A 24,193-nucleotide genomic window follows, 5' to 3' on the forward strand; every position below is an offset into this window, starting at 1 on the left:
AGCGAGCTTACGTCGCCGCTCCCGCGTCTCGCGTCCTCCCCCCACGCCAGGCAATATCGATCGCCGGGCGGTCACATCTCGCCACGCGCTCGAATTGGACAGTGGGCAGGGCAAAGACGACGATTTTCGATAATTTATTACTCGTTAACTATTGCGAAAATTGCAAAATGTTTCAGGACTTTTCTATTCATCTCGATCCGTTCTACCTTCTCACGAGCTCTGGGACAAATGTTATAACTCACCCTGTATAAATTTGCAATTTGCGATTTCAGATCACTGGAAAAGGACCCAAACCCGGGGCCGAAACGTTGCAATCGGTTTTTAAATAAAAAACATTGGCCAGTGTAGGTCGTTGAATCTTGTAAAATTTAAAAACACATTCCCCTGAAAATTTTATGGAGAAATAGCGGTAGGGGGTGATGATTGCGAACGCGATTATTGATCGCGTAGGCGGACCGAGAGATTTTTCGCATCGGGGGCGAATTTTAATCTCGCGATGACGACGCGACGCGACGGGGGGGATGAAAGATGTCGATGTCGGGACGAGTATTCTGAAACTGATCCGCCCGGGGATCGACCGCCGTGAGGTAACGGAACAATGATGCCGCGAGCGCGAGCGGACAGCGCGCATTTTTCGCGTCCAAGCTGCGACGGGCGGAGGCGGGGGTGGGTTTCGCAAGCCGAGTGACGTAACACAGGTAGCGGGCTTCTCCACGTGGATGATCGGTCCCGAGACGCGCGTATCGCGGTTTGGTTCCGCGCGCCCTATAAATATCGTCGCATTGTCATTCGCAACGCGACACGCGCGAAAATTTATCGTCCCCGACGGCGGCGAGGGCGCGCGCGAGGTATTAGAAGTGTGCGATAACGTTTCACTCACACCAGGTAAGTTCCCCGCGTCGCCGGCAGAAACTCCTCCCGGTCGAAGCAAGTCGCGGCGTCGTCGCCCACCTCGAAGCTGACGCTGAAGTATTCGTTACTGGATACCTGTAATCAGAAGCACAATTAATTTTATCTCCTTGGCTGAAGCTGATCTCAATATTGTCGTAATTAAAACCTCGGTTTAACAATAAGATAAGACCCTTGATCTGGAGCGAGTTTCACTCGTCGCCAATGTAGATGAGGTTTAATGAGGAGCACAATTCTGAACAAGGAAGTGGTATAAATAAATGCTAAGCTGTTCTCTTTCTCCATAGAGAGCTCTCGTAACAACTTTTACCCGATCTGTTTTACATTACGTTTAAAAGTCATTTTGATTTGCACAAGATGTGCTAAAGTCTGGTAGATCGAGTACACGGAGAGGATGTTCTCTTAAAATTTGTCCCGAAAATCAAGCGATCGTGGGACAACGTGTGTTTCGAAATTTTACCATACATTTTACTAGTAAAATTCATGGTAACGCGATGGAGAAACCGGCCAGGCCAATTTTCCATGTTCCTGAGAGATGCGTAGTAAAGATCGTAGACGGAACGTGGACGAGAGCGTCGTTCGTCAAGACGCCGTGTTGTCCCACGATTACGTGGTTTTCAGGATAAACTTTGAGAGAAAATTCTCCCCGTGTACAGAGTTAAACTTGCAAGAAATTAAGATTTTAATCTAATTAATTCAAGCCAATGATTTGGTTCACCACGCAGGAATATGATATATCCGTGACATAAAATACTTTTGCGTTAGAAGTGACAGCTTAATGTAATAAACTTCTGACGCTGATAGATTCACTCGGTGAAACTCAACGGTTAACTCCGCTGATTAGCGTCTCTCTCTCTCCGGATTACGCTCCAAAGAAAACTGCGGCCGATTTCGCCGCACAAAGAGCCGACTTTTCGAGTTTTACCGTAATCGCTTTAGGATCGGACGTAGCCGGTAAGCTGCGACGTATTGCGGTTTAAACCGATGCTGAACGCATAGATTTCGTTTAAATGCGCAGTTCGCGATGAGGATTTAAATTTGAGAGGAAAAAAATCGAGCACCGCAGCATTTCGAATACAACGAGTTGGTTATAACCGTCGTGGTTCATATTTCAGTTCACGACAAGCAGAGAGAGAGAGAGAGCTTCGAACAAAGTAGACGTTTATTTATCTAGCATTCTAACAACGTACGAAGGCTCCATGAATACGAACGCCCGTGCAAATATTTCACTTGCACGCATTCTGGCGATCCTTTACGCAGATAGCTCCGAGTGGATGCGCAAACGCTCTCGTTCACGTTCCGTCTACGATCTTTACTACGCATCTCAGGAACTTGGAAAATTGGCCCGGCCGGCTTCTCCATCGCGTTACCGCGATTACTCGGCAGTTTGGACGCCCGGATTCAATATTGCCGCCACGTTCGCCCATTCGACTAAATTTTTTTTTCCCCCTCATAAATAATGCAGGGACGCGGTGCTCTCGTAAATTCGAGTCGCCCGGATAGGCCGGCGGAGTCGGGCCGCGGAATTAAATATTAAAGCGCGGAATCGGCGTAATCGTCGTCGCGGCCAAGATTGTTGCTTGTCATCGCCGCGAATTATAAGTTCACCCTCGCCGCTCGGCCACGAACGGCACGCCATTCGTCGGGAGAGAAACGAAAAGGAACAATCGTGTTTGGCAAATCAAGATACCGTTGAATGGAGCTCGCGGGAATCACGAAAACCGCCGCTCGACCTTTCGAGAGATTTTCTGTAATAACTCCTCCATGTAACCTCGAGGCGACAACTGTTCCGTGAAGGGGAACATACTTTTCGATCCTTGAACGCGCCGGTTGCATGTAAGATCACGTACAGAAATCACACCCGGACTGCAAAGGGCCGGCCGTTGTCGGCTCTTGTTTCAGGCAATGGAAACCCCGAGGGTCTCGAAGTCGCCTCTATAAATGCAATTGTCGTATAACACATCTCGCGCGCGAACTTCGTTCGCAACGTAGGGTGCATAACGAGGTATAAGGCACGTTAGCTACGTAAGTGTTTCCTCGGCTATGTAATTTTGAGAGTATAATCAGGTAAGAGGAAGAGAGAGAGAGAGAGAGGGCGACTTTATACGAGAGCTTACAGCCGCGTATACCGTTCCTGTCTAAAACTTTGTTTGTATTAGCGAACTTTCCTTTCCATTATAAAGGCTTAGAAAGTATGCGCGTTAGGTGCCGCGCGGTTTATATGTCGCACCGAAAAGTTGGCGAATCGTACAAATATCAACGCAGATTAACAGACTTAAGCAAATACCACGGTAATTGCCAAAATAATCGCAATAGCTGTTTAGCAAAATATCATTACAATTGAAGTAGACATATAGTATGTGTATACAGGGTGTTATGTAATACCCGCCTCACCTCTTATTTACGGATACAGCGGATTAGACTGAGTCGAAAAGTCCTCCTACCATTTTGCAATTTTCACAATAGTTAGCGGGTTATTAATTATTAAAAATCGCCGTCTTAGCCCGGCCTACCGCCCAATTGAAACGCGCGGTGAGATGCGGCCGTCCCGCGATCGGCGTTGCTAGACGCGCGTGGAATTGTTTATGACACACGGCAACGGCTACGTATGATAAACTCCTCGCGTGCCTAGCAATGCCGATCGCGGGACGGCCGCATCTCGCCGCGCGTTTGAATATGGCGGTAGGCCGGCTAAGACAGCGATTGTGAATCATTAATAACTCGTTAACTATTGCGAAAATTGCAAAATGAAAAAGTCCTCTAACATTTTGCAATTTTTGCAATGGCTAACGAGTTATTAATTATTAAAAATCGCTGTCTTAGCCTGGCCTACCGCCCAATTGAAACGCGCGGCGAGATACGGCCGTCCCGCGATCGGCGTTGCTATAGGCACGTGGGGAGTTGTTCCGTATTTGTTAGCGGATCATAAAGTTCTCTTTGGCCGTAGGTTTTATTTTTATATGACGAGACACGCGTTTCGTGAACACGAAATTCGGAGAGAAGATAATCTCGTCTACCGCATTTGCGCCAATATACTCTCGACGCGTCATCTGTGGGCCAACATTAAAATTTATTATTTTTCGATCCCTTTTCGATGCCCCCGAGGCAATCGTAACACTGTTGATCCACGCTTGCATAATATCAATTCGACTTTCGGCAAGGGATAACCGGAGAAACGGGACTCTGTTACTGTCCTTCGGCGACAGTGTAATTCACCGACCTTCCCGAAGGATAAATACTTTGGCAAGTTCGTGACAATGATACTAACGCGCGTGTGGATGGCTTAATGAAACTTTCGCCGTTGCTTTCTATAAGGGGCGAGACTGTAACCTTACCGTTTATCATTCTTTATGGTTCATCTTCATGATTCACTTCATAACGTCTTCTTTTCACGGCTTTCTCATTACAGCCTGATTTTTTTACATCAAATGTACAAAAATTTATTCCGTATTTTCTTCGAAAACATGCCACGCAAATAATACGACATAATAAAAAAAAATCATGAAAATACTCGCGTTTGCTACACGTGATTGGAAGTAAATTTTTTTTTCAAGCAATCGCTGTTTTCTCAATCATACGTTTTCTACTGTTATTTAATATTTTTCTTAATTCCGCTAGGAAACATTTCTTTCTACACTTTCTGCGATGTATAGCTATTCTAATTGTGCTCGTCTTAACACCGCACTCGTAAATGGCTCGAATTTGTTTTCCAGAAACTTTCATCCAACGAATTTTTCTTTTATCTAATAATCCATACGTGAGAAGACTATCATATCGTTCTCACCGAGAATAAAGGACATTAAAAGAGGGACAGCTAAATTATTCGAGAGAGCCATAGTTTGACAAACTCAATTTTCGTCGTATATTATTACGTGACTTGAATAAAACTAGTAATGTGTTTCGACTTTCGACCGGGCGTATACGGCGCCTTTGTTAAATCGCGCGAGATTTCGCAATGAGATTATATCGCTGTGTAAAAAGGGACAATGAGCTGTTAAAATATTTCGTCGATACGAGCTTCATCTATCCATTCATTTGAATCGCGACGGCTAAATTTTCTGTTCACATTTTCCTTGCGATTCATATTTGATAGCCGGTTGATTACGTACACACACACACACACACGCTCGTTCTATCCCGCAAACCTGCACCAGTATCGCCGTTCGGGTTTTTACGTCATAGGCGGCACGTGTAGGCGTAGCTGCAAGTAGTCCAAATCAACGCCTACGCGGCCACTTATATTTCAGTAGATTACGTATAGATGTAAACCTCATTCATATAGTGTTTACCCTTTCGTTTCTATCGATCTGTACACCGCGAGTTTGCGGCCTGGTATTCGTCCTGAAATGGAACTTACTGCAGTACAAGTAAAATTGGAGTATCAAGCAAAATTAAACGCCTTCTGTATCAAGCTTGAAGAACAAATCTACACAATTTTTCTCCACAAAGAGGTCACGTGGTAGAATGATTTATGTAAGAAATAATTTTACATACGCTGACGAACAACTGAGTTTGAAAATCACGTTGTAAAATTATGATTTTGAATAAATCTTTTTTATCAAACCGATATTCTACATTAAAAACGGGAACGTGTAAAGAATGACGCAAAAGTAACTTTTATGTAGGTACCTTCTAAGTCTGCCGAAAGCTTTACGGGGACATTGGACCACGCGGACGATACCGATAAAGCTCGGGCCGTACTTTGCAAATAACCGCCCGTTCGTGACGTTAAAAGCCCGCTTCGTTGTAACTGCAGTCTAATCTATTAATTCGATCTTATTTCTCGAAAGCGACGATGATACGGGCGTGAGAACCATCGACTTTATTCCCCACGGAGAGCTTTGAAAAAAAAAAAAAACGCCCTCCTGTGAGCCATTACGTTCCAGGGGCCTCCGCCGACCACTTGTGGCAGAAAATTGCAGTAATTTCGCACTCTCTTGCGATTCGCCGAGATCTTTATGCCCATTAAGATGCGACCTTGACGGCGAGAGCGCGGTAAATCCGGGCTATTTTGCAACGCGGAGTGCTCGTTCAGCTCTGACACTTTCGTACGAATAAACGACCTGCTGTACCATTTTGTACTATACTATAATTTAAGGCACGTGCTTCACTTTGTGAATTATTTACATTGTAATTACTGAATTATTGCAACCACGTTGACAGTAATGGCGAATAAGTACAAATCTCTCTCTCCCTCTCTCTCCCTCCCTCTCTCTCTCTCTCCCTCTCTCTCCCTCTCCCTCTCTCTCTCTTTTCACAAACTGTTTCTACATACGTACACATAAATCTAAAAATTTCTATTAAGTAAGACACATGGGTACACGTACTGTAAAGTAAAAAGTGTAAAAAGTGTAACGTATACAATATACATTTTTTTACATTTTGTCATGCCGTGTAGTGTGTACATATTGGCAGTAGAGATAAAGAAATAATTATGAAAATTTATCTACGACGATATAAACATGCAAGCGCGTTATCGTCGTAATTTCCAACGTATTCTCATTAAATCTGAGCGGCACGTAAATCCATTCTATTATCTAAAATCGCACGACAGAGAGAGAGAGAGAGAGAGAGAGAGAGGGGGGGGGGGGAGAGGGGGAAATTACGTAATTATTTACACATACTCTTCAAACTGTGATTTCATTATCTAAATTTAAAAATATAGCGGAGATGGTTATCGATTATGTTCGGCGTTTGATTATTAACGTCCGGATAAATATTCGATCCTTATTAATGACCACATAAATCGATAGTTCAATATACACTGGCGTTAGCAAATCATTATTATGCTTGATTTACACCGGGCTTTAATTCCCTCGTGTCCTTTATGCATTTTTGATCGCGCCGGCTATGTTCTCGCCACGTAGCTCTCGCCGGCGACGTTAAGTCTCGTTAATAACACACAGTCGGGCCTCAGGTATTTATATAATTAAGCGGGGTCCGTACCTATGACGAGCATCCACCATGAGCTCCCTTTCAGAACTGCATTATATAGTAGATTACAAGACCGGTAATATTAAATGATTACTTAGGAATGGACTAGCGGCTCGCGCGGCTTTTGAATTGTGCTGCATGCATTTAGCGCGTATTTTGACAAACAACTCCGACTCCGTTCGTAATGTACGCTAATCAAATTAACGTATGTTATTTTATTACGATCGCAAAACTGCGATGTTATACGGTTTCGTCAAGTATCTCACACAACGACGCGTATTGTGTCTGACCATCGTTACACACAGCGCCGGTAGTTTTACGAAACTGGACCCGGCTAATAGCGATCCCGTGTTTCGTCCTGTTTTCTCGCCGCTCCGCAGCAGTTCCTCCGGACGCCTCTAGATTTCGTATTCCGGCTACTCGCTCGCCGCGCCGAGGGGATCACACAAAGAAGCCCGCTCCCCCGCAACGGACCCCCCGTTGAATACCCGGGTGCTTGACGGCGATTGATCGTTTAGCGCACACGCGGCTTGCGCTGAGTGCGACTAAGTTCCAATTATTCACGTGCCACGGGCGCGACGTAAACGAAATAGTGACACGTGTACACGTCCGAGTGTGTTAAGTCCGGCACAAAGCTGCTCGAATTACCGGGCGAATTATGGCGAGATTGATATGCGGGGATAAAACGAAGAATGAGGCAACGAGGTAATTAAGAGCCGTTCGCTTTTCTGAAAAATATTTCTTACTATAATTTATTAATATTATAAATACATAGACAAATCTATCGCTTAGTTTTATCTTTGATTTTTATCTTTGACGACGATGCCTCACTAGTCGATGAATTTTTCCTTGTTTTCTTATTTGTATTGTTACTTGAACAAGACTTGAATCCCACTTGAAGTGAGATCGAAACGTTGTAACGAATTCAATACAATTTGCCAGTCGGGTTGACAATAAGCTCGCTGTTTAAATAGACACGGTCAAATAAAAATAAAATATAATTAAATTTAACAATTAACAATAATAGAAGACGCCATAGTTTGCTGGATAATTCGGACAGCTTTGCACAATAAAATTTAATAACGAACTATGTTTTCCTCGTTCATGCTAGAGTATAAACAATAACACTTCTTTTTCTTATTTTTCCATGTTTTAATATCCGAGATTTAATACTATAATTGGAAGAAAAAGGATGACGAAGCGAAGTAAGAGATAACTCGCTGCGAAATTAAAAAGAATCGATAAAAGTGCTTAGAGTGGGAGTTTAAAATATTGCGCAAATTAATTAACGCCCGGTTGGTAGAACGAGATAAGACGTTTTTTTGTATCGCTCAAGAGCGGCATCTTTCACAGAGTGGAAGAGAGATAAGAGAGAGAGAGAGGGAGAGGCGAGTGAAGCGAAATGGCAGGCTAAATTTTTTACGGCGATGCGAACGATTACACGACAACGGGGCGGACGAGGCTTTGTTCTATTTTCAATGTAATTTCGTTGCGTTCGCGTGATTGTCACGGGGATTACAGCGAATTGACATATTAATTTTATGGATGTATCCGGCGACGCTTACACGCAGCACTGGCGCGTACGCCGCAAGAAAATGACAACAGGCCGGCTGAAATAATGAAATGTCAGAAACTGCCAGCAATGCCAGCGAAACAATTCCCTAGTGCAATTAAAGTTAGTTTGATTATCTCCCCTTGTTAACGAATGGTATTCCGTAATTCCTATTGCAACCGCGTGACTTAATGTACTTATTAATCCAGGAATCTAATTGCGAAGTTAAATGTAACTCCATTCGGAGCGGAATGTTTACAAGATTTCCTATTTAGCATATAAAATGCAAACAGCGACCAAGAATTCTTTCTCCTCAGCGGATTTGCATCCGTGCAACAGTAATGAAAAATATGTAAAAAAAATATCTATTTTCTTCCGTCTTATTTTGTGAAATTTTGATATTACATTTGCAGGACGTTCTTTACTTTTACCACTTAATTTTATCGTTTAAACCGTTGAAGATATCATGCTTTTCCGAAACTTCTTGCGTATTAAATTTTCTATGATACCAGCGTATTTTATTCCGCATAAATAAGACCGTGTAACGAAACGTATTTAAAGGATCGCCGATAAAGACGCTAACGCTCTCATTTGCATCATCTGCCTGTTAATTTACCGAGATTGGCCTGGCGATAATACGTTAAAAAATATGCTAATTACCGTAACAGTTTCTCTCCCGAGAGAAACAAAATAATGTTGATTAAGGCGATAAAACTCTGATCCGCGACACAGATACGGCCTCTGTAACACCCTAAATTACGGTGAATTACAGCAAACGCTTTTCTGCGCCGTTCTTTTATCGTCGACCTGAAGAAGGAAATTAGTTTCGCCGTCACTCGACGGGCCGCTAAATAATCGTGCATATTTTATGTCCCCCGGCCGGGGGGGGGGGGGAAGGGAAATGCTCTTGCGTTTTTCTACATTATCGGGATGCGCATTTAAACGCATAAATATTGATGGCCCATTGAAAGGTCGTTAATTGCATATTACTGTCTCATCGCACGCCCGGTCCGGTTTCATTGCGAATTCAGCGGTTAACATGGGATCTCCATTTGGGATACGCGGGGCTTGGACGATGTCCGAGACGCTTTAACGTAAGCGCCCGGGCGTCTCGCCCGGACCGTCAGGGGGTGTCTCTCAATAGTGCGAAGAATCGGGCTCTTCCCGGGTGCAGAACTGATACAAGTACATCGAAATGTTGCTGCAACGCGAGCCGCATATCGAGTGGCAGACAATCCGCGCATTTTGATACGTGCAGATGGATACCACTGTTTCGCTTACGTGCGGATATCGCGTTACGATTATCGCGTCCGAAATTTAGCGGTGTTGCAAGTGGCGAAAGGATGAGAACGGCCGGAGCGGAAGTATCGCGCTATATCGTTTGCATAATTTTCGCGGCCGCCCATCGCGCGATTTTCCATTCGGTTATCGGTTCGAAATTCGTGCTCGAGCAACGGAAGATATATCCCCGGCTGGCCCCGCGAACGGCGCGAAGAACGGCGGCAACATTTACATTTCCTTCGAACATTCGCGATGCAATGACGACGAGAGCTCCGGTCGCGTTTTGCTTTATCCGTTTTATTCGCTCGTCGCGCGGGGATAAAGCGGAATCCGCGAATAAAGAGAAAATTCTCTCGTTATATCGACCTGCTCGCGTACGAGCTCTTTATTTCCACGCCGAAATATAATACGCGTTTTCCTCCCCTCCTTTCGCTCTTGAGCAAATGTGGCATGAATATTTCACGTTGTACACGAGGTGATGCGGTCCTCGCGCATACACGTCTGAAATTACGCAACGTTTCACACCTCGAAGCTCAAAACAATTTCTTTTTTCTTCCGTAAAGCAGATATAAAAATGTGAACGATTTGTTAGATACGAGCGATTGAAAGAAACGAACGAATGAGCGGCTGAGAACTTTGGCGAAAGTAAAACGACAACAGGATCTCCAGACAATTTGAAATAACTTCGGACAACTTTACTTCAACGCACTCAGAGTTAATTGCTAAGTTATTTAATAACGAAACTTCGGCTATTTCGTAAAACCGTGGTATGCATTTAGCTTTCGGCGGAGAAAAAAGTCGCCCTTGAGACTTCAACGAAGACGGAACAGAAGTTTCTTCCCTTTAATTAAAAGTGATACGCTAATAACAGTACGTCAGAGGTACAAAAACGTAGGGGGCTCTAGGCTATTACAGTAAGGGACGTTTCGTTACAAACTATAAAACCCGGCGATACTCGCGCAAGTTGAAATTGAAGGGAGGAAACGTGGGAGTTCGGGAAGAGCTCTCGGGGTATTCCGTAGGAAAATAAGCGCGGCGAGATCGCGTCGCGAATCATTTCCAACGTGACGCACCGAGGAGACGCCGGTCGTACGTTCGTCGACAAGAGCTCACCTGAGATCGCGAGAGCTTGTGCCTGCGATTGGAGTTGGCGATCTCGGCGGGTGTGGCGCTCGGTGCGAGAAATCGAATCCGGTTGCACTCGATGCCGAGAGGGTGGTGTTGCAGCTGATGGGGCGGCTGATGGTGATGCAGCTGATGGGGCTGCTGCTGCGCGGGGTCGCCCTCCAGATGATGCTCCCCCGTGTCCAACATGCTGCCGCTCAGGGAGTCCAGCTGCGTCAGCGACCTCGAACGCACCTGCAACGATAAAGGATAACGTGGATTAGAAAAAGAGACATCCTGAAAATGGATCCGCTGCGACCAAACGTGTCTGGCTACGTGTACCATTTTTAACCACATTATACCGAATAATAATACAATGACAATAATTTCAATATAAACTGTTCCTTTTACATTGGAGCCTTTACTACGCGTCGTTTATTAAATATATCTTTACGTCGTATTTCTTTACCAAATGAGAGGCCCCCTTTCGGTGAAGAAAGTTTCCGTGATTTTAAGCCGATTTCGTCTAAAAGAACGAGAACAAGATCGGCCCCATTTTTTTCGCATTCGATTTTGGTCACAAAGTAGGTACGAGAGGTCTCGTCAAGCTGATTACAGATATGCCAGTCTCAGGGTGTACCTATTTAACGTTCCAGAGATATCGGGCTCGAAAAATTCCCAGGACGTAAGCGATAAAGCCGTCTGGGCAGACACCAATCATTTTTTTGGCATATGGAATGGAACCCTTTGGAGACCCAAATGAGACCTTTCGTTTGGTATCTACTTTGTGACCAAAATCGAAGGCAAAAGAAATGGCGCCATTTGCCTATGGACACTTGTTCTCACGCTTTCTCCTATTTCTTCAAAAGCCACGAATGTCGCTTTCGCGACACTCGCCTAATCAGCAGCGGACAGAGTTCACTTTTGACGCAATACTTTTCAGTAGTCGCTCCAAGAAGAAAAGGGAAAACACTTTTCTCCCCTAGCGTTGTATCATTCAATGACCAAAACTTCTTAGACGGAACAGTGAACTCGTATAAATTATTCTCCTCCTCTATCACTGCGGGCAATCTCACGTCAAGTATCCCTCGTTCCATCCAACTCTCTCCCCGCAATTATCTTCCAATTACTCGCTCGAGGATCAAGCTGAACGCCTCGGGATTGCGAGCGCGAGTAATGCGATTCGTGTTATTGCGGGCGCGCGCAAACGACCAACAATAAAACAAATTTGTGGCCGCAATCAAATGCACCGGTATGCGCGAGGCGCGTTTCAGACGAGGGCGAAGCAGGCGAAGCGGAGGGTGACACATCGGCGGAGGACGGCCTGGTCTGGTATTAACGAACTTGCGGTGCGGCGGCGTGTAAACGCACCGTACGTGCCGACTTCCTGGGGGATAAATCCCGGGGAAACCTTCGCGAAGCGGGTCGCCGGGCGATCGATTTATGCGTGGAATCAATCCGCCCTGCTGTACCTCGAGGGATTCCCGTCGTTCGTTATCACGATTTACTTGTTGTGCTCCCCCTTTTCCCTTCACTCATCGTGATAACTTACCGCCGCGACGTGTCTCTTCGAAGGTATTCCTTTCGCCTGTCTCTCGCCCTCTCTCTCTCTCATTGGCGACAAAATGTGCAAAGTATAATTGAGTGATTGGACTACGGGGAGAAGCAGTTTTCGTCATTTTGCATGCGACGGCTTTAAGCGAAGTAGTTCTCAAAGCAACGTGTAACTTTAGACGACGCTGGGAAGAGGGAAGAAACGCGCGGCTGGCGTTAATTTTACAACGAGCAGCTAAGCGTGTCACTGCCTAATTTAAAGTTAGAGAGAAGTAATAACCATTTGGAAGATCAATTAAATATAATTACGTTAATTACCGGCGAATACCGTGAATTGCGCAATGTTTAACATACAGTATAACCGTTCTTCGCGGAAATTTTCTAGTCCCGCGCGATCGATCAAAGTATATGTTACATGTCTATTAGCGAAATCATGTCGGTAGTATTGTTTTCCCTTAATATTAAAATCTTTCTAAAAGGAAAAACGAAAATGAAGATTAATCGTTGCACTTTTCAACATTATTAAATGGTAATCAATCTTGGAGTGCTCTCAATGCGCGACATAAAGGTAACGCATTTGGAACAGTTTGAAGAACATTTTCTCCATGAAGGCATTCACTCGAACCACTTGGCGCAAGAATAATACGGGACACACTTTCGCTCGTACAAATGGCTCTTCAGAAAACTCTCGTACAACTTTTATGGTCCCGCCCAAAAATAGCGAGGCGCTCCTGCTCTCATACAAACGTGCGCCTTTATAAATAACTTGCATAACGATGCTCGATTGTTTCCGAGGCAGTTTTGTTGCAGACACCCGTATAAATAATAAAAAGTTATCCGGCGGATAAACTTCCAAAACTCGCACACGTCTCTCTGACATGTCCGTCGGCGAAAGCACCAAAATGAATAAAGTATTGAAGTAACACGACGCTTAAACTTGATTCATGAGCAGGAGGATAAGTTTCAATCGGTCTGTATGTAGGAATCTCGTCAAAGAATACGTAACGATTTACCGAAGTGTAATTTATTAAAACCGGGAGCGGAACGTCCGTCGCTAATTGCGCGGAAAGTAAACATACACGAATACGTCGCGAGCGAATAAATGTATTTAATTGCCACGCCGAGTTCCTCGAGCTTCCCCCGTTATGCTCCCGAACCGTTTCCAATTTCTAAAGTGACTACGATTTCCATTCCACCGCGAGCGATACGACGCTTTCGTTCGACGGGGCGCGATTGAGTTACAGACATCTCGGGCGTTTAGGGCGAAAACAGGATATTTACACCGACCTAGAGTGCGTCGCCGTGTCGAATCCTTTTTAGCCATCAAAATGGGCTTCGCGAAGCCACAAATATCCGGACTGATGGGAGCACTCGAACCGATCTGCGCCGATGGGGAAATAGACCTGGGCACATATACGAGTATAGACCTGGCTGCTCGATAATAGCTCAATGACAATATCGTACCGCCAGAGTAACTCGCGAATTGTGATCACGTTCTTTTATGCGTCGTCTACAACGCGTAATCCTGGAGGGAGTAGGGAAATAAATCAATTTTCTTTCTTGTTCCTACTTCAGCTCTTACGCTTACTCTCGGTGAATCGGAACGCCAGTGTTACGAATATTTCAAAAATTATGCTTGTATTTTAGCTTCCTTACACCAAAAGCTCAAAGTTCTGGTTCTCCCTTACCCCTTACTCCCGGCTTACTCCGCGTATTGTAGACTAGCCTTTAAACGACAACAACCTACTCGAAGAGCAATAGAGAGAGAAAGTCGGATTGTAGGATTCGAGAAGAAAACTCTATTACGCCTTCGCGCAGCGGCCTCGAGGACGCCGATATTTTCTTCGCCTGTACATACTTTGACGTACACACTTCCGTCGCGCGTGTTGTTTACCCACCGATAAGTCCGAGCCTTGGGTGTCTTTGATCGTTCAATTTTGTTTCGCCCTCGGTCTCGTAGGGATTCGCAGCTACGGTGTCGTCGCGGTGGCGGAACGAGAACGAACATGCGCGCGAGATGAAAACTGTCCGTCGAAGAGGGATTTGTGGATGCAGCGCTTAAGATCGTCGAGAAATATTGAAGCTCGTTTCGCGGTCGCCGCAGATCTACGAGGGGTCTCGTCGGACTCGTCGCGACCCTCGAGGATGCCGCGTTTACAAAATATGCACCGTGTTGTATCCCGAAAAACATGTCCGTGCATATAAATAGGATCGTGCATTCCGTACGTAGCATAAGAGATTATCCCTCGAAATATAGAAGACTACGATCGAGTAACGGAAGTTTTAAAATGACGAGAAAAGAAAGCGGAAAGATACTTCTGATACTTCAATCTATCCTTTGGGCTAGAATACAGGCCAGAGCCGTCAAGGATGAAAACAGTCTCGGATCGGAGGGTGCCATATAACCAGTGTTGTGCATAGATGATTTTAAAATTAGCTAGATAAAGATAAGATAAAAATATAGAAATTTATCTTAGATAAGATAAAGATGATTTCGTTTTTAATATATCTAGATAAAAGATAAAATCATATGATGATTTATCTAGATAATTTGCAGATAATATTTTTAAGACTTCATGTAAACACAGTAGAAAAAGTTATAAAAATATTATAGAAAAATTTAAATTATAAAGGGGGATATAGAATATATTCTATATTCTATAGTTCATAACCTGAATATATTCAGGTTAAGTTATATGACACACACATAAATGCATGGTCTACAACGCCATCCATATTTAAATAGTGTAACTGTTAAGTATTTTTGTGGCTAACCTTATGTGGCCCTAAACCAAATTATCTGTACGTTATCTTAGATAATTTAGTAAAAATAACACTTTCTTTCATCTAAGATGCAGATATAGATAATACATATTTTTATTATCTATATAAAGATAAGATAACGCTAAAATTTCATCTAGATAATCATCTATATAATTTTATTTAGATAACAGCAAACACTGCATATAACCAACAGAAGTCTTGAAAGCTTACCAAGTACTCAAAATAATGTAAAACCAGTAATGGCGACGCAAGAATTGTAGGACGGGTGCTCTCTCACCTCTGTAAGAAATCGCACTCGATTCAATATTTTCTGTATTATTTCGCGCTTCCGACTTAGAAGCAGCCAACAAGTTTTACTCGAAGCGACGACACAAGGTGTATCCGAATACGAACGTCGATTAAAGAAACGATTGTCGTCCGTTGTTATCGCAATGAACAAGTCACTTCAAGTTAGTTAGCGCTTTCATCTTTGGACGTTCGCTTTATACTCTTAAGATAATTATAATAATCGACAAAATTTTAAACAATTGATGATAACAAAATGATATAAAACACGCAGGAATGAAACACATTTTGAATAATCTCGTTCGCTTCAATTTGCCACGCCAGTTTTCAGCTGGCGGGCGAATCGTCGATCGCGAAAGAGTCGGCATAAAAGTGTCAACAATCTAAAGCAACTATTCAATTCGGGATTTCGAAGACGTCATTTGTTTCATTCAGACGAATCTGTTCTCTGCACGCCCCATTTTACGCTTAATCGCGTTTCATTCTATCGCGACGTTCCGTTCGATTCTTCGCGAATTTCTCGATACGCCGCGTTTCCTCTGACTTTGCGCGCTCTCTGATTCCGACATTCTACGGATTTATCGTGACGTCGCGGACAATATACCTATATGCCCGCGCGCTTTCGATTTTATATTATTCTCCCGCGGCCGGGGCGCCGTAATGTATTTTATTTTACGAGAGAGGGTGTCGTATGCGGGACGCGTATTAAATCGTACCTCTCTCGCCGATGTCTCGGCCACCTCCATCTATTTCGCTTTATGCGGCGAGCCTCGCGGAGCCCACGACGTAAGTCGTGCGACGTCGATCTTTGTTTCGTGACACGACATGCAATACCACTTCCGTGCATTTTAAAATCCGGACAGTGCACGTTATTCGCGAGGACGCGGTCGCGATTTGATTTCCTGGGGCGACTCGGGAATCTGCAATTCTTCCAGAGCGAAACGTTTCTTATCCGCGCGCGAAACTGTAGTTTCTTTCGACGGACTTCTTTTTTCTAGCTGCAGCTGCATCCGGCGCGCGCTCGGTCACCGCGTTTCTCTCCTCTCGCGCCTTTGAATCAGCGACGAACGTCGCGAGAGCGCGGATTACCCCGTCGGAACAGAATTCGTAATTATTCGCGGCGTCTGTCCGCTTAAGAATTCCTTATCGGAAAATACCGTGTTAATTTGTACCCGTCGTCTTATCAATTTGTGGAATCCGCAAATTTCCGTCCTAAATTCCGTCGTCAGTTACGGGCGCGGCTCCGCGGTGAGGATAACTTGTCCAAGGTCGAAACTGGCATTGTTCCGCGATCAAATAAAGTTCCCATTAATTAACCTCCCCCCGGTTAATCAATCCTCGTCAAGTCTCCGGCGGTCGCACAAGCAACAATATCGCGTGAGATCGCAGCTGTGCCGCGCATTAACGCCGAAATCGCCGCGATTCGACGTGGTTCGACGGGCGATTAATTACCCGGAAACTCGAATGCGAGGCCTCCATCGATTAGTACTGCGAGAATTGAATCGCTCCAGATTCCGGCGGCATTTCGCAGTTCTCAAGCCAATGAAACGTTTTCCGATTTCCGAATTTCGAAGCGCGCCGGCTAACGGGGTAGATTCTACGCCTCCCGCGTAGACACCAAAGGAGAGGGCGTTAATGTTTTCGACAAAGACACCGCGTAAGCAATTCAACGCTCGATACACACGGATTTCCCCAGAGAATCGGAGAAACGGACGCGGGGGGGGAAAAAAAAGCGAGTCATATCTCGGCAGGCACACCTCGTGCATCTATCTTTCGGAGATTATAAATCCTTTATGGCCGCCATTTTATGACGCGATATATTTTTAATTCCGCTTTACGGGACGTCTTAAAACGTCTCGCGCGGGCTACGAGCGAACCATCGACCTTCGTAACAACGAAATATCCATTTTAGATTACGGCGGCGCGATACGGCGCGTATACGTCGCGCAAGCACAGTTTTTCGCGAGTCCCCTGCGCCTGCCCACGCGGCTGTTAAAATGCAAATGCGCGAGTCGCGCCCGCGAGGGCGGCCCTCGTAAAACTTGTCCTTAATATCTGAAACATCGCCAATAATGATCCGCGATATTAGTCGTAAAGCGGGCGTGCGTTACGTACAGCCCAGGCGAACGTTAACCCAGAAAACGACTCGTTTAATGGAGTGGCTGAAAATGCCCGCTGGTTAAATGCGCCGTGTAAGTTTAATATTGCGACTGGCGCGTCTCGCCTCTCGCCCTTTCTGAGGGAATCAGCGATAACGTAGGTCGGCTGCGGTCTCTCCCGCGTCGCGCGTATATCCCGACGCATTTTCCTTCCGGCCGCTGTTCGCCAAAGATTACGCGGATTTACAGACCGTCACGGCCGTCACGAGGCAGGCAACGCAATTTTCGTCGATCCCCCCCCCCCCCGTCTAAACATGACAGACGTTAAATCGAATCTTCAGCACGGCGCGCGGAAAAGTCTGGGAAATCGAGGTTGATGTCGTCGCGCGAGCGGCAGAATGGAAAATAATTCCTATGTACTCGGCGCGATAAACTTCCTCTGGGGAAAACAAAGACAGTTAGTAGCCCATTTTGGGGCCCACAATTAGCAATCGAGTCCTTCGGATTGTTCGCAACTCTTCATTTTTTACGAATTTTACCTCCGCATAACTAAAAGTCGCAGTCAGCTATTCTATGTCCAAGATTTAATACCAATCAATTCTCTCAATTAGCTATTAAGAATACTCTTAAAAGTCGCCAGCAGTAATTAACAACATCAATGATTTTTATTGACCGTATCTGGCAATTAAAATTCTTATTGCGAAAAATATTACCCCAACCAGGATTCGAACCTGGGACCTCCCTCAATCCGTGACGGGCGTCTTACCAGCTCGACCACTGGGGCTGTGATAATACTGTTCGCAGTGTTGTGCATAGATAATTTTAAAATTAACTAGATAAAGATAAGATAAAAATATATAAATTTATCTTAGATAAGATAAAGATGATTTCGGTTTGAATATATCTAGATAAAAGATAAAATTATATGATGATTCATCTAGATAATTTTCAGATAATATTTTTAAGACGTAAACACAGTAGAAAAAATTATAAAAAAATTATAGAAAAATTTAAATTATAAAGGGGGATATAGAATATATTCAGGTTAGGTTATATGACACACACATAAATGCATGGTCTACAACGCCATCCGTATTTAAATAGTGTAACTGTTAAGTATTTGTATGTGGCCCTAAACCAAATTATCTGTACGTTATCTTAGATAATTTAGTAAAGATAACACTTTCTTTCATCTAAGATGCAGATATAGATAATACTTATTTTTATTATCTATATAGAGATAAGATAACGCTAAAATTTTATCTAGATAATCATCTATATAATTTTATTTAGATAACAGCAAACACTGACTGTTCGCAATAACATATATTAGTTAAGATGTTGTTTACGCGTCTATTTCGACTTTTCAGAACTCTCTCAATTAGTTCCGTCCATATTCAATAACGCAAAGATCATTTTCTCTCAAGAGGCACTAACCGAAATGTTAAGTTGCTTAACTACAAAAAGAAAACGGTCAAGATTTTTCCCAGAGTCACGAACAATCCAAGTAATTCGATTAGCAATTGCGGGCTCCAAAATGGGTTGCTGTCTTTTTTTTCCCCCCAGAGTAGGGAGTGGCGAACGACGTGTATTTATTAGTATATGCGGACGTCAGTGCAAATGTATTAAAGCGTTTCAAAGGGAAAGGTTTCATTTTAGAATTCTCGAAGTAATTATATGCGCTCTCCCGTCGATATCTCGCGATAAAGAAAATTGCAAAAGGAGCGGCGGTAAAATATTTGTTAACTTTGAACGGTGGATTCTTCAGCAAGAATCTAACGTGCTTTCCTCAGTACTTAAAATGTAATGAAATATACAGTCGTCGGACGGGAAAGGCGAAACTTTGTTCAATGTTAAAAAAGCAGAGGAAGAAAAGCTTGCGAGCTTGCCGGAAAGCATTATTCATCCACTGCATTAAAAACTTACTTTTTTTCAGCTTACAATTGCTGCTGCCATTTGGTTCTGCCTGCCAGGGATAGCTTTAATTTTTCATATTACTTAAATTTTCAATTTTAACGGTGGACATTTAACCCCGTCAAAAAAAAAAGAACCGCGAATGTGACGGTGATTCAAAGACCAGAAGAAGTTTCGGCTACTATACCGATTCGCCAGCAGCGTTGCTCTTCATCAGCGCGGAGTCGCCGGAACGAAGGTCGTAATTAAAGTAGAGCAAATGAGGTCGGCGGCGACGGTTAATTGGATCCGGTGGGGTGGAGAACGACGAGATTTCGCGCTCGCGTAAATTCGGTTATGAACGATGCCCGCGATCTCGGAAATTAAATCGGCAGGCTCAGACGCGGCTCGTCGATGACGTTTGATTGCGCCAAGTTACGCGCGGCACGTTCTCATAAGCGGCTTCTGGGCGAAAATGCTGATCGGCTTATCCTCAAAATACTCTCGGGAACACGTTCTATAATTATGAGCGAAGATATATTTCATATTTGCTAATTTACATCCAGAGTATTCAGCGGCGGCGCGTTATTAACAAGTCAATGTAACTTTTTCAACTTACAAATTGGCCGTCTTGTCGATTGAAATTAAAATTCCTTTGAAGCGACGTCTACCTCAGGTCAAAAGTTTCGATATACTTATTTGCCTTTCCGAGCCGCGTGATTAGCGAGGAGAGAGAGAGAGAGCTCTTTATCTTCTCTCGGCGATTCGCGGCAACTTATAAACAACTTGTTCGAGAGGCCTCTACCCCGAGTTGCGCAAAAGCCCCTCCAAAATACATCCCGTTTTCCTCGCGCTGACCGTCTCGAGCCGCGGTTCGTCATCGCCTATCGCATAATTGGTGTACGAGTTCCAATCCCCCGGAGAATACGGCACTCGTGACGTAATCGGCCAGGAGGATCCTCGAGAATAAGGTCGGGCACGAGCCCCTTCGCGGAACTCCCTCGTCTTCAACCCCCGCTTTTAATTGCGGACTTCCGTCGTCGCGACGGCTCGATTGCGTAAGGTAAACTTCGCTCGCTCCCTTAAACCTGTTCGCATCGCTGAAATTGACCATTAGCGGCGATACACCTTTAACTGTCATGTCCCTTCTTGATCTCACCCGTTTGTTCTCTCCTTCTCCCTTGCTCCGCCACGACTTTTTCAGACGCCTCGTTTATTCTCCCTCTCATTTTCCCTCTTCGTCGCTCGCTTTAGCGCGCGTGAAATCGCTATATACGTATAGGCATTTAAGTGCCCGTCGCAGATGGAATTACGCTCCTCTTCGAATGGAAATTAATCGAGTTCTGAAATAGAGGCGCGCGATAACTCGATAGCGGGTTATTATAATCACACGCGTAACGTGCGCGTGAAGATATCGCTATCGTTGGAAACGAGAGTCCTTCAAACGGAGAAACTTAATGTTTTCGCAAGCCGTCTCACGTACAAGTACAAACACGTAAATGAGACGGCGAGCCGCGATACTGAAATATCATTGATACCGAGATGGAAGCGCGAAAATGGTAAACGTTGCGAAAATTGATAACGCGCGGGTAATGAGTTTCGGTTTGATAAATTATCGAGGTCCACGTATCCGGCTTGCGAATATACGTACGCGCCATTAAGCAACTCGGCTTATCCGCCGATGCGATAATATATCAATTCGAGAGGCAGTGGTAACGGCGCGCGAATGGCCAGACGGCGAAACACGGCCGAATCGATGATACGCGCTGACGATTTTACCGTAGTATAACTAGTGGTACACTCCGTCATTTGTGTGGTTTTGCGTCGGTCCCTCCCGCGTCATTTTTGTGGTTCAACCGATGAGACACTTGTACAGGCTGAGGCATAAACACCTGACGGGTTTTCGGAATAATCTGAGCACTGTGCGCCTGGTCAAAGATACATTCCAGTTATGCTGAAGGATACACAATTTGCATGGAGTTTCAGATGGCATGGTTCACTTTTGAAAAATAATGTTCGCGAGATGTCCACCCTGATTTTCCACACACTGTTCCATCCTGGTGGGAAGAGAATGCGCTGCTTCAGCTCCAAGACGGTTGCTGGACGTGTTTCGTACACCTTTTCGCAAGTCCCCCACAAGAAAAAGCCTGGCACTGTTAGGTCTGACCTATACCACAAACCTGCACCACAAACAAACAAAACTAAAACCGTCAGCGAACCATGTCATCTGAAACTCCATACAACCGTGTATCCCTCAACGCGACCGAAACATATCTTTGACCAAGCACACAGTGTTCAGATTATTTCAAAAACCGTCAGGTGTTTATGCCCCACCCTGTATGGCAGTGTAACTTTGATGAGTTACGTATACACACACACACGCCGCTGAATTTGGACCAAAAACATGGCGGAATACCACGCGATCGGGCCCGAAAAGATCAAAGGGCCGACAGAGAGCGAGCATACTAGTTACACGATCATTTTACTGCACCGTAAACGTCGAGATGCACGAACCTCCGGTCTCCCGTGCGGGAGATCCTCGCTGAACAGCCTAGAGCCGGGGTGAGAGCTAATTGCGCGACGTCGGACTGCACGCGGATTTTATCACGCGTTTCGTAAAGCTTCGTGAATTGCGACCGGATTTCGTACGTTCGTTCGTCTGCGAGGGTCGGATTTTTTGTCAATTTAGCGAAGGACCTCGCAGCTCTTTGTCAATTCAGCGAAGAGCACGTCGCTAACGAGAGTCGCGCGCCTGCGATCCACGGTAGGGCGTAATTTTACACAGGGAGCTGAATATTTCAAATCCTCTCGCGATTGGACAAAGGGCGACTGCATTCTTGGTATTTACGAATAATTTTAATATGATTTTTCGGTTGTATACAATCACGATTATCATTATGATGTAATATTATATATTTATAATCATTATAGAGACGAAAGTGATTAATTGCCACCGGGAGAGGCCGTCATTACAATTCTAACCCTCCTCGCCACTCTTCGCGATTTAATTTCCAATTTAATGGGCAACGAAGTCACAATCGCTGTTTAATTAATTATCGCAATTTTGCGTTATTTTCGCTACGGCGTTCATTGTTCTCATATTACATATTGTTATTTAATTACCGCAGAACAATCGTCGCGCCTGGCAAAGCGAGATTTATAAATATGCATATCGAAGTACAAAACGCGCCCGTTTATTCTTGTTGTATAGCGACAACAGGAACGCGACGTTTATTGTTAAGTTCGCGGAAACGCTGATGAGTTGCGGTTCGAATCATTACTGCGCACATTGCGCCTGCAGCGAATGACTGGGAGAGCTTTATAGCGATGGTTCCCCACAATATGCGTTGTCTTGTGTTGTAACAGCGCCTTGTTACGGTAATTATTTTCCTCAATTGTAATAATATGTTGTATTAATAAAGGCACTTGAGCACTCGAGTACTTAAACTCTTTAGAGTATAAACCTGTTTCCTTTCCGAAAACGAGGTTTAGGATAGTCGGAAGACAAGCGTGTAAACATTTTCAGTTATGAATCTGCAGAATGTGCAGCTGCAGAATCGCAATTTTATCAGAAATTAGGAAACCGATATCGGATCTTCGATAGCCACTACATGGTTAATTAAATGCGAAAATTAAACCTTGAAAAGTAAGCTCTCCATTGTGCTCTTATTTTGACAGAACCCGATGTACGTCGTATACGTGCGACCGATATATCGGAGAGGAAAAATATCGAAAAAGGTATTTCCTCCCGAAATTTTCTCCTTGATCCAAACTCTTCTTCGATCAGAAGACCGACAGAGCTCTCCGCGTTATCTGCGACTATAGCGCAGCTCGAACTACTATTCGTGGCGGAGTTCGAGTATCAGTCAGCATGTTTGCGGGAAACGACACGAAATAAATTCCATCGCAATAATCCCCTCTCTTCTACGATAGAGAACCTGAGGGAACTGTGTGGTTTAAACTTGACAAAAATTTTCTTGTTTAACTTTTAATGCATCTCAATGTGCTTCGATCGGACATGCTTGTTTTTAGAAGACATAACAACTATTGACAAAAGTTTTACGTAACAAATAGACGGGTGAAGATAATCAGGAACACTTAATTTGGACCAGAAGAAAGAAAGATTGAATAAGCCTTGTAATTTCTAATAGTGAGATATGTATGGTTTGTAAATCACTTCTTTGCTGTTTTTCATAAACTTTAGATAAAGGATGTTTTAGAACTAATCCATCGCTTTTGTCCTTCCTAAATCTTATTGTCTTTTTCAAGTTAAATTTTACTAAGCTTTTCTACTTTGGTTGAATAATTTAACAAATTCGAGTTGAAGATTAATTAAATGGTTCATAAAGCCATTGGAGCCTAAATTCGGCAACGAAAATTTACCATCTGCGTGCGGGATGCTTTCGAATTTTAAGTATTAAAATTCTCCGGATATTCGCGAACTTCCGAAACGCGAGAATGTATCGAAAAAATTGCAACGGGCGAAATTGCATTCCATGAAGCAAAAAGAGTGTGCGATATGCGCCAAAGTGTCGACGAATTCATTCATGAATCGCGTATACTTTCCTGCACTATACGCGTACCGTGCACAAGCCTGCGTTGCGGAGAATCACTTAAAGAAAACAGGTGCACCGAGGGGAAAAGTTTGCGCAATATCCAGCGGGAAAAGTTTCGATTGCCGCGGCAACGTGCCTTCCTCGGCGCGGCCCGCTGATAAGGAAACGCATTATCGGCATCCTTACTGCGTTTCGAAACTGTGAAGGGGTTCGGATGTGCTTTGCGATATTAAGGGGATGCT

At 44.3% G+C, this 24,193-nt stretch overlaps 1 protein-coding gene across 8 annotated transcripts in view; it reads right to left on the reverse strand.

Annotated features, from left to right (window-relative positions):
- Positions 1-24,193, reverse strand: part of LOC105560781 (pleckstrin homology domain-containing family G member 5) — a 161,855-nt gene that overhangs the window by 31,258 nt on the left and 106,404 nt on the right. For all 8 annotated transcript variants that reach the window (XM_012010189.1, XM_012010186.1, XM_012010187.1 and 5 more), the window contains 2 exons: positions 10,790-11,035; positions 881-987 (listed from right to left, as the gene is read on the reverse strand). In XM_012010189.1, coding sequence (XP_011865579.1) covers positions 881-987; positions 10,790-11,035 — 353 coding nt within the window. The remainder of the gene's footprint in view (positions 1-880; positions 988-10,789; positions 11,036-24,193) is intronic.

This window comes from Vollenhovia emeryi, unplaced genomic scaffold (genome assembly GCF_000949405.1).
Source record: "Vollenhovia emeryi isolate VEMERY1.0 unplaced genomic scaffold, V.emery_V1.0 DF939221.1, whole genome shotgun sequence".
Lineage (NCBI taxonomy): Eukaryota > Metazoa > Arthropoda > Insecta > Hymenoptera > Formicidae > Vollenhovia > Vollenhovia emeryi.